Here is an 11,175-nt window from a genome sequence, read left to right on the forward strand (position 1 = left end):
AGGAAGGAAGGAAGGAAGGAAGGAAGGAAGGAAGGAAGGAAGGAAGGGGGGCGGGCAGGCAGGCAAGAGGCCATCATCAATATAAACCACTTTGAGACCATTTCTAGCCACCTGACAAGGCTCCAAGAAATAGGTCTGAGGAAGGAAATCCAATGAAAGAAGAAATTTCACTTTGTTTATTTATTATTTATATCATGTATTTTCAAGAGGTGTTTGAGTTAGAAGCAGCAGAGCTGTGTTGAAACAGGCTCAGAGAACAGCACCTGTAGGTGGAAGATGGCTGCTTGAGAATACATCCGGGGCACACACACGCATGCACACGCGTGCACACGCAAGCACACACATGCACACGCAAGCACACGCACACCTGCACACACACATGCACACGCGTGCACCACACACCTGCACACGCGTGCACACGCAAGCACACGTACACCTGCACACACGTGCACACGCAAGCACATGCACACCTGCACACGCGTGCACACGCAAGCACACGCACACACACACACAACACATGCACCTGCATGCCCACGCACACACATGTGCACACGTGCGCACACCCTGAGGTGCCTCTTGCTGCCTGTCCTGTCCTGGCTCCTCCTGCGGGACCAGTTTCAGGACCAGTTTCTACGGTGGGGAGGACTCTGGTCTCCAAGATTTGTGTGGCTGGTTGCCTATTTCCCAAAGCAGCCTGGCCACTGCTGGGGGTGGAAGGGTGGGAACCCCGGGGACCTGGCTGAGGGTCCCAAGAGCGTGGAGAAAGAGGCAGAGGTGGGCCCACTGGGTCCCTGGGCTTGACCCCAAGCAGAGGGAGCCAGAGATGTCGGGAAGCGCAGGTTGAACATGGTCCCCAGCAGGGCCCAGACCTCAGTGGTGCTATTCAGGCCTAGAACCCTGGAGCCCTGCAGTCTAAATCTATGTTTACCTCATTATCAATTTTTAGTTATTATTCCATTTTATGTGCACTGATTTATTAATCTAGGAAACCCCCCCCCCAAAAAAAAATAAAGCTTAATCTCCAGGGATCTTATTTATATCTTTAAACATGACTTTTATGCCTTTTTATCTGAAACTTCATTTAATTTTCATCGCCATCCTCACTCATGTCACTGCTGGGCTGGGGCTGCTGCGCCCCAGTGGGTTCTCCTGAGCGGTGCAGTGTGCCCCAGGGTGAGAGACCAGGTTGGGGTGGGGAACCCACGCTCTGGGGGCACCGGGATGGGATTTCCCCCCGCTGGATCCCTTTACTGGCCCCTCCCTGGGCTCTTAGCTCTGCCCTGGCTTCTCTTTTGGGTTCTCTTCCAGCCCCCCACCCCCAACGGGCACCCACTGTAGAAGTGACTGAGAACTCTCCCTGGCGATGTTGGGGAGTCCCGCAGGTCCCCTCGTGCTACCCCCTGGAGGCTTTCCCTCAGCTCCTGTCCTCCTCCCCCAAGTCTAGAAGCCTGTCCTCTCTCCCAGGCAGAACCCCGGAGTCTGCAGTGACCCCCATGTGGTCTTCCTAGGTCTCTGTTTGCTGAGGCGCCCCAGTGCCAGCACACACTGCCTCTGGGCTCCTGCCCATTCTGGTGCAGGACAAGGGAGGGGGCCCCTCCTGTCTGCAGGGCCAGGGGGCCACAGGTGCCTTCTGCAGCGTGGTGGGGGTCCCAGCTGCCTGGCCCCTGCCTCCCTTGCTCCGCTGTGACACAAATCTTCCACCCAGTTTCCTCCGCTTCAGAGAGCTCGATCTTCCCAGCCAGGCTAGGCCACCTGGTCCTTAGTGTGGTGCCAGCCCGTGGCCCCAGACTTGCCACCCCAAGAAGAAGGGTCTCAACTCTCAGGGGCTTCTGAGGCCCAGGGCCACCGACTGCCTGGGGAGATGGTGTTGCAGATGGTCTTAGGAGAGAGGCGGGCCAGAGCCCTGGTCAGTGATGATCTGATATTCCAAATCTCTGCTGTCACCCAACCCTGGAGGCCGAATCAGGCTGCAATCCATTTAGCTGAGACTCATTTTAAAGCAATTCACTATTTAACAAGTTCTGAGGCCTAGCGCTCATGCAGGCAGCATGCGAATTGAATCATTTGGTCTAATCTCAGATTAATACGAACCAAATCCTTCAGCGAGGACGGTCCCGGGAGCCGCCCTGGAGCTTGTCGCTTTGTGACACAGGCAGACCCTGCAGAAGACCAGACTGTCAGCTAGTGACACAGATGTCTGAGAGAGGGAATGGGGGTGGCACATGGGGAGCAAGGAGCTCTCTCAGATGAGGCTCAGTAAGGCCCATGCACCCCCTTTTCCAAACCATGTGATCTTGGTCGAGTCCTGGCCCACCTGGCCAGTGCCCAGGGCCCATGCCACTTGTGCAGCTAGAGGACGGGCAGGAGGGCCTCCCCGCCTCCCTCTGCCTGCCCCATGCAAGCTCTTCCCGGGCCCCCAGTCTGTTTCACCTTTTGGGGTGCCCTGGGCACTGCAGGCCTGCAGTGGCTGCCGCTGGCTGGGGGAGAGCTGGAGGATGCTGGAAGCTTTCCCCAGCCCCCACTGCCCCACTCCTATGAGAGCACGATGCCCACCCTTGGCAGGCCATCGTCCCTCTCCCGCTGTCCTCTCACTCTCCATCACCTCTGCTCCCCGACACACCTTGACCCAGTCACCTTGGCCATGTTTGCACCAGATCCAAGCAAGGGACATAAACCCACATCAAAACCTCTGTGCCTGGTCTAACTGCCACCATGTGGACAGCTGCTGCCTGAGGCAAAGGGCCCGGGCAGAGCTCCAGGCCAAGCCCCAGGAGGGCATGGCAGTGGCCCACCCTCCTCTCAGCCTGGCTGCCAGGGCCTGACGCAGGACTGTTTGTAAAGGAGGTGGCAGAGGAATCCTCATGAAAGAGGATTATGGCTGGAGATTACTGGTAAACACCCTTGTCTGAGGACACAGCGGGTATTATCCCTGTATTAGAGAAGGCTTTTGAGAGGGGCAGGAAGGGAGGCTCCTCTATCACAAGCACAGAAGGTTCTGGAAATCCTCACCGGCTGAGTCAGGCTCGCCCGGGGAAGAATAACAGATTCCGACCCTCAAACATTCCAGCCCCCTGTAGACTCTCCCAAGCCCCAACTTCTCTAGATCTTGGCCCCCAAGTTCCTACCTTTTAAGGGTCTCAGCCATGTCTCTCCAACCTGTATCCCAGCTTCAGCCTGTACAACTTCTGGAATACTCTGTGTCTTCCAACAGGGCAGCCACTGTTGTGTCACAAGGCCCTACAACATGGCTGGAATGGCTGAGGGACTAAAAGCTTTCATTTCATTTAAGTTTATTCATCTAAGTTTGAATCTGAACAGCCACGGGGGACTGCTGGCCGCCATGTTGGATGACACAAGCCTGAGGAGACTTGGGAAGCTCTCTCCAGCAATCCTGTGAAAAGTGGCTCACGCTTTCCCACAAGAGGAAGTCAGTAGCAGACCTCTGGATGTTGGGGTCTCCATTCCTTCTGTGGAGGTTGTCCTCAGAAAATAGTATATTGTGGTCCCCAAAGGAGGAACTTCATAGGAGGCTGAGGCGCCTCTGAAGGGAAAAGCCATGCCCATCCCCAGACCCAGAGAATGAGCATACCAAATTAAGCGCCATTGTGTTCATTTGCTAAAAACCCATTCTGAGTTTCCGTGCGCCTGGGGTCTTCTCGCTCCTTCCTGGTCCCACTTAGGTTTTTCTATATTGTTTAATGGTTCAGAAATTCACAGGATGAATACGATTCATGAGATGTGAGAGCCATGTAAAAAATTTCAGTATCAAGGCTTCCTGGGGACACAGCCACGTCTATTTGCTGTCATACAACAGCAGAAGGAAGCAGTTAGGATGGAAGCCGCCCTGTGCTTATGATGCCGGAGTGCACAACACCTCCAGCAAACCCCACCCTCTCCGAAGGCCCCACAGCCACCTGTGTCGATTCCTTGCCCTGGTGGGCCATGTGTGGAGACTCTGTCCAGGTGGCTGGAGCAGGGGAAACTCCTGCGGGGGACCTGAAGAAAAGAGGCAGAGGGATGGAGTCTGTCTTGGGAGGGCCTCAGGTGATGAGAGGACAAGGGGAGGGGTATTCCAGGCCTTCGGGGTGCAGTGAGTCAGCACACTCTCGGCAGGACTGAGCTTGTGGCAGCAGAGTTGTTTGGGTTCCATGCACTCCTCCAGGGCCCCGGGCACGCACCAGGCTTGGCTCAGGCCACTTCATGGATGAGGGCCCCCGAGGAGGCAGCCTGGGGGTGGGGGGATAGCTGGTGCGTATGAGAGAGAGGAAGACAGACTGTGAGACAGACAGAGACAATGAAACAGAATCCACCTGCTGAACGAGCTGGTATGGAAAGGAAACATTGGTTGAATCCCAGTGTCCTGACCATCGAAACTCCTGCCCCCTTCCTTGGCCCACTGTGGCCATTGGTGGCCAGCCCTGGTGGCCCCTCTGGTGGCCCCCCGAGTCTACAGTGTTGAGGTACACTTGAGGGGGCTGTGCAGTGATACTGTCCTCAGGGGCGTTACTTGTTCCCTGGGAAGCATTTGGATTGAAGGGAGCTCCTGTTGGTTCCCCCGATACTATCATCTTTCTTTTCTGGGTTTGTTTTTTCCCCCTCTAATGTCTACATCAGTCACATAGTCATCTCTGGGACCTAATAGCTGACACCCAGAACTCTAAGGAGAAGTTTGATGTGACTCATGATTTCAAGGATTCAGTCCATGGTTTGCTGTCTCTGATGCGGTTGCATGGCGGAAGAGTGTGGTAGAGCAAAGCTACCTGGTTTGTGGTGGCTGGGCAGCAGAGCGAGGGGACAGTGCTGCAAAGGAGGGGCTGCATATAGGCCCCAAGGTCACCCTGCCATGCCCCACCCAGAGAAGTGCCTTCCAGTCCCGTGGTCAGCTCCTGAGCCACTGAAGTTAGGCTCTACCCTCACAGCCTCGTCGTTCTGAGTATTAGAAAGAATCTTCCTGGCCCAGCCATCCCGCTAGTGCCCCTCAGGCCTCGCTGCGCAGGTGCTTTGGTGGAAGGGCGCCATCCTCCTGGGTTCTTCGGGTCACGTTTCCTCTTCCCTTCCTTTGTGTAGGCTCAGCGGAGGAAGCCCAAGGCACACATTCCTATGTGTCCTGCGCACACACACACTGAATCCACAGGTCGGGATGCAGCTGGTCCCCCTCCTCCTCCCTCACCACCCCCAAATAGAAGGCTCAGCCCAGCAAGCCCCCAGGGGACCCCACAGCCTGATCAAAAAGCACCAGGAGTTTGTATAACGCAAATCACTACAGACAAACTTGATTGCTTTTTTGATTAGTGGGTAAAGGGAATGGATTTGATATACTGCCTCGTGAAATATTGTGCAAATTAATCCCCAATTGGCTTGGTAATGACATTGTCATACAGACTGGAACCCGGTAAAAAGACTGCGAAGTGAGGACGGTGCCACAGGAGTTATTGGGACTTGGGGTCAGGGCTGGGCTTCGGTGGCCATGCAGGAGAAAGAGGCCAGGCCCCCTCTGTCACATTCTGGGGACTGACCGGCAGGTGCACACCCAGCTTGCTCTGACACCCACCAGGTCTGCTGAGAAGGATTAGCCTGAATGGACAGCCCTTGCTGGGCTGCTAGCACCAGCCCTAGCGTGACCACTGCAACTCAGGGGTTCTGACGTTCAAACCTTGCTATCTTCCAACCTCCCCAAAGCCACCAAACAGAAATCTGGATCACCCCCCTCTGGCCTGCTGTACCTCACCAGTTCCAGCCCCCAGCAATGGGACCGGGTGTCCCTGCCTGTCTAGCAGAAGCCTGGGTGTCTTCCTTATGCCTGACTAGTGTCCATGTCTCTCTATCTTCACTGCTAATGACATTTGCTGCGGCAGGGTGCTCCCAAGCTGCTCACTGTGGCCTGTACCTTCCCTGTCCCTGTCCCCTGGCCAGGCTACTGCTGCAGCATGATTCCAAAATGCAAACAAGAGCCTGACCACTGTGGGGTGGGGAGAAAAGCTCCTCCTTGCTGTGGCCCTTCCTGATCTGACCTTGTGGAGCCCTTGTGAGCACTTTACACTCCGGTCCACCCATCTTCATGTCTACTAGCCTGGCCTACACTCCCACTCCTTTCCTGGCCTCCACCATGAGCTCTCCACTTCCCGAAGTGCCCCCTTCCTCTGCTCTGGCCCAGCCACCCTGCCCATTTGTACAGCTTTGAGGGCTCCTCTGACACTGCCTTTCTTACCTGCTTGGGTGATAGCCACCAACAGGGTCACACACATGCCGGGCCCAAGGACTGTCCCCACACCCTTCTGCCCATCTGCTCTCCATCCACCCAGCCTCCCCTGGTAAACAGCTCCTATTTTGCAGCCTGGTCAGGCAGGGAGCCCCTGAACTGTGATCCCAGGCCTCAAGCTGGTCCTGCCTCTAGGGAACCTCTCACTGCGTCCCCAGCTCCCAGGAGAAGGGACCTGCAGTCTCCTTGAACCTGAGGTGTAACCCTCCAGGTGGGCGACACAGAGCCATTTTTCAGGATTGTGCCTTAGCGTGAGTTCCAAGTCTTTGACCTGCAGGACGCCGCAAGGAGACCTTAACTGCTTAGCCTCCCAGGTGCCCCCCCAGCCCCCACGTCCTGTGGCTGCAAGGTGGGGGATACATTGCCTGTCTTCCTCCCCAGTGCTAGAACTCCCCATCCTAGAGCCCCAGCCAGGAAGACAGATAGGTGACAGAACTAGCGGTGACCTGGAACACTCATCAGAGCCACACAGGCAGTGGCACTGCCCAGGGGTTCCAGAGCACGCAGCCCCGTGCATGGCCTTGTCTCCTCTATGGAGCCCCTGCACAGGGCGGCGCTGCTGCGGCCTCCACCCAGCCCGCGTCCTCTCCTCCGCCTGCCTAAGATCCTGCCTCTCATCCGACGAGACCAGAGACACAGGATCACCGCAACTGCGGCTGGAGTAACATCTAAAACTAGAGCTCTGAAGTTCTGAGCAAGGCCCGAGGGCTCCTCCGATTAAAATGCATGAGCTGCGGTGCCGACACCACCGTTTTTCTTTCCATCTCCTTTTTGCTTATGGGACACTTCAAGTCCTCTAGTCCTGGGTTTGCTGGGCTGGCAGCCAGACAGGCCTTGGGTGTTGAGGGAGAGCAGCCCCGCTGGCTGCTGCTTTTGCGCTTTCTCTGGCTGGGCAGGAGGCTGTCTGGCTTACTCCTCACTGTGCCCTGATCCTGGGCTCAAGGAGGCTGGAACAGGATCCAGACCCATCAGAGGGAAGCGGGGGTGGAATCTATTGGAAACAAGCAAGCTCCTCTCAGGTCTGCAGATGAGTAAGGAGCGGGGAGGAGCAGCCTTCTATTTCAAAGACACAAAGGGGCTGGAGCCCCTTTCAACAGTTCTTAGGAAGAAGCAAGTAGAAGTCGCTGAGGGCCGCGAGCTCACTGCAGCCGGCGCTTCCAGCAAGAGTCCAGACAGGCGTCTCTTTCTGCACAGAGCAAGCTATGAAAACCAAAACCAAGATACAAAACCACAGAAACAAAACCCAGTGTTCTACAAGCCAGAAAACTCAAGAAAGAATATTGCCTTCTTAATAATAAATACATTTCGTGGGCAAGAATTGCAAGGGAATTGTTTAAATTAATTTCCGCTTTGTTTGTTTGGTTTGTACAGGGCTTAAATCCCTGCTGACAGCGATCTGTAAAAGTTCTAACATATTGGAAATCTGATTTTCTTAAAGCCAAAATCCCAGAGTCAAAAATGATTTCTCTTTCGACTCTGCTAATCAGACAGGCAGGGCTTCAATGGGTGCTGAGTGGAGCCAAACAGCACTTGGTCTTTTTGGGGGTGTGACTAACTCATAACTGGTGAGGGTCTCAGATGCGAGCTGCCGGCCGCTTCCCTGTGGGAGCTACCTCGAGGCTAAATGGACAGAGAGACAGGGAAGGAGGCCGCCCCACTCCGCGTCCTGCGTGGCTCTGCCGGCCTCCCCTTCTCTCTCCACTCCCTTCTCCTAGAGTCTGTATGGGAGGCCAGGGGACCCTGTGGCCAAAGGCTTTGGTCCTGGTTTTTCTGTGGGTCCCCATCTCTGGGCACCAGGGACGTCCCTCTCTGAACCGAAGGGCCGTCTGCAGGTGGCCCCTCCGTCTCTCCCTCCCATTCAGTTTTTCCAGTTTGATTTCCAGAGGGACACTGCATCAGTTGTTACCCCATGACCCCAGCCCATCTCATCAGCAAGACTGTGTTCCCCAATGTAGCACCCCAAAACAGGGCCACAGTGCAGCCCACATACCAGTCTGCTCCACCTCCCTGCCTGGGTCCAGGCCCCTCATCACTGTCCCCCTGCAGGCTACTTCCCAGGCCTTCTAGAATCTATCCTACCCTTCCATCCTATCCTACTAGCTGCTTTGAAAAGCCAAATCCCTCTGCAATACATGCAGAGCTATACTTTAAAAAGCAAATGGACAGATAGGTGACTAAAGAGTCATTCAAAAACAAAAGATTGGGGTGTATCAGAGGGGTCTCCCAGACACCCTGATGCTGCCCCAGGCTGTCCCCATCCACCCTGGGCTTGTTGCAGCTGAGGCTATCTATCCAGCAAAGACCTCAGGCATGAGTGCTTTATGTGTTTTAATCTAGCCTGTAAGCTTCGGTCCTTCCTATACACCAAGGGGCTCAGCCTGCTCAGAAATGAGCCTCAGAGGCCCCTTGAAGCCCTCAAATGAATGTGCCGTGCACTTCCTGGTTCCCAGCTGTCCTGGGATCCCAGGTGCCTTTAGGCCCCCAAGGGGCAAGGCACCAGCTGCCCTGCAGGGCCCTGCTGGTGTAGTGCTTCTTAAATGCTGCCCCTGAACACCACTCTCAGTGCCTGGGTCCCAGACGGTGGCTGTGGCCCTTCTTGCTCCTTCCTGTCACACTGTCTTCTTTCTCCCCACCTCCCTTCCCTCTTTCCAACTGAATTCTCGTTTTTCCTTTCTCCCTAGTGCTTGTACGGCTGCTATGTCCATTCCTCCATCATCCCCACCTTTCACCGGAGGTGCTACTGGCTCCTTCAGGTAGGTGGCTGGGCCTGGATTCTTGCGACACGGTGCTGGGAAGGGTCTGTGGAGGGCGTTGTGGGGGCACGGGGCTCCTGCACATGGTGCAACTCTGGGCCAGTGGCAGTCTCGGCTTATTGCAGAGGCTGGCTCAGCAGCTGGCCTGGTTGTTGGCTGCAAGGCAAGGGAGAGAGCTGGTGGTCTAGGTGTTCCTGGCTCCAAGGTGCTTTGGTTTCTTTTGGGTGAGGACAGAAGATGAATTGATTGGGTTGGGAAGGAGGAATGTGGCTCCTTGGGCAGGAGCTCAGTAATGGATTGTTGATGTCTGCTGTGGAGGTGCTGGAGAGAACAGGAGATGGACTGATTGGGTTGGGAAGGAGGAGCCATAGCTCCTTGGGCAGGAGCTCAGTAATGGATTGTTGATGTCTGCTGTGGAGGGACTAGAGAGAGTAGTGATGATATGGGTGTCTGCCACACCTGTGGAAGGGTAGCTTTTACCTGTGTGCTTGTGCTCAGAATTTCTGGACTAAGGCAGGGCTATGTGGGACCCACCCAGCCTCTTGCTGGGGAAAGTCATCCTGCCGTGGAAAAGGTGCTGCAGGATGGGTGGGAAGATCCGAGTGGTCTGTCTAGGCAGCTGGGCCTGGGTCCCTTTCTAAGCTCGTCCTCTGATTTACAGCTGCTCTTGTAGAATCTGTCCCTATGCCCCTGGCTCTGTCACCCCAGTTCTTCCTATTACCTGACCCCAGGAATGGCTCTCTGAGGCCCTTTCTGCCACGGGCCTACTCTCTGTGTTCACTGTTGCCCAAGATAGCAGACCATTGGGCCTGGGTGGTTCTGGGAGTCTCTGACACAAGGGAACCAGCAGATGGGGAAACAAGACCCCCAGCACAGCAGCCTGTGCACACAAGGGAAAGAGCCTCACAAGCCACAGAGGCCAGGAAGGCGGTGGGTCCTGGGAACATGGCTGTAGGGTGGCCCCAGGGCCCAGAGCCACCTGGAGGAGGAGGCTGAAGCTCAGCCGGGTTGAGCTCCTCCACCCAGCAGCTGCCCCGGGCTCCCAGCCTCCAGGCCTTTCTACTCAGCAAGGAGAGTTCAGCAAGGTCATTAGCAAGCAGTGCCCGACACTGTGAGGTTGTGCTGCTCCGCAAAGATCCTGCTTCCTCTACACTGTGCCCTGCTGCTAGTGGACCAGGCTTTGTCCCCCAGGGAGGCTGACATGGGAGGGGCTGGCGTTCTGATTGCTTAGACCTGTGTCCTTGAGAAAGGAGTTGTGGCATGGTCGTGGGGTGCTTCGTGGGTGTCCTGGTGATAGGACTCTCCCCCAAAGTGTGTCACCCTGGCGCAGGGCGTTTTCTCCTTCCCTTGAGGCAGGAGCAGAGTGTGGGTCCCCACTTGGACAGTGGATGCTTGGCATGTCACACAGTATCCTCTTTGCTCCCCAAGACTTGGATTCTGACTTCCAGGAACCACATGGGTCTCAATCAGCCCTTGAGAACACCGTCCTGGGCCTCCCACACCCTGCCCCACCCCAGCTGGAGTCTGGCTTCGGTTCTTTTCCTTTTGGTTTTCATGGCTCCCACTCAGAACACCTCTTCCTCCTGCCCTACCTGTCCCCAGCTGGCCTGGGCACCCTGCCCAAGCAACAGTCCATTCTGCACCCAGCTTCTGGGCCAGCACCTGCCCTTAGGACCACCTGCTGCTCCAGACCCACTTCCTCCTGCTCCAGGTCCACTTCTGCCTGCTCCATGCCCACTTGCACCTGCTCCAGGTCCACTTCCGCCTGCTCCAGGCCCACTTGCACCTGCTCCAGGTCCACTTGCACCTGCTCCAGGTCCACTTGCGCCTGCTCCATACCCACTTGCAACTGCTCCAGGTCCACTTCTGCCTGCTCCATGCCCACTTCCTCCTGCTCCAGGTCCACTTCCGCCTGCTCCAGGCCCACTTGCACCTGCTCCCTGCCCACTTGCACCTGCTCCAGGTCCACTTCCACCTGCTCCCTGCCCACTTGCACCTGCTCCAAGTCCACTTCCACCTGCTCCATGCCCACTTCCTCCTGCTCCAGGTCCACTTCCGCCTGCTCCATGCCCACTTGCACCTGCTCCAGGTCCACTTCTGCCTGCTCCAGGACCACTTCCACCTGCTCCAGGTCCACTTCCGCCTGCTCCAGGCCCACTTGCA

At 56.2% G+C, this 11,175-nt stretch overlaps 1 protein-coding gene across 10 annotated transcripts in view; it reads left to right on the plus strand.

Annotated features, from left to right (window-relative positions):
* Camta1 (calmodulin binding transcription activator 1) overlaps positions 1-11,175 on the plus strand; it is a 766,244-nt gene that overhangs the window by 532,539 nt on the left and 222,530 nt on the right. For all 10 annotated transcript variants that reach the window (XM_023699407.1, XM_023699408.1, XM_023699410.1 and 7 more), the window contains exon 7: positions 8,941-9,012. In XM_023699407.1, coding sequence (XP_023555175.1) covers positions 8,941-9,012 — 72 coding nt within the window. The remainder of the gene's footprint in view (positions 1-8,940; positions 9,013-11,175) is intronic.

Source organism: Octodon degus, unplaced genomic scaffold, assembly GCF_000260255.1.
Source record: "Octodon degus isolate 3935 unplaced genomic scaffold, OctDeg1.0 scaffold00113, whole genome shotgun sequence".
Taxonomy (NCBI): domain Eukaryota; kingdom Metazoa; phylum Chordata; class Mammalia; order Rodentia; family Octodontidae; genus Octodon; species Octodon degus.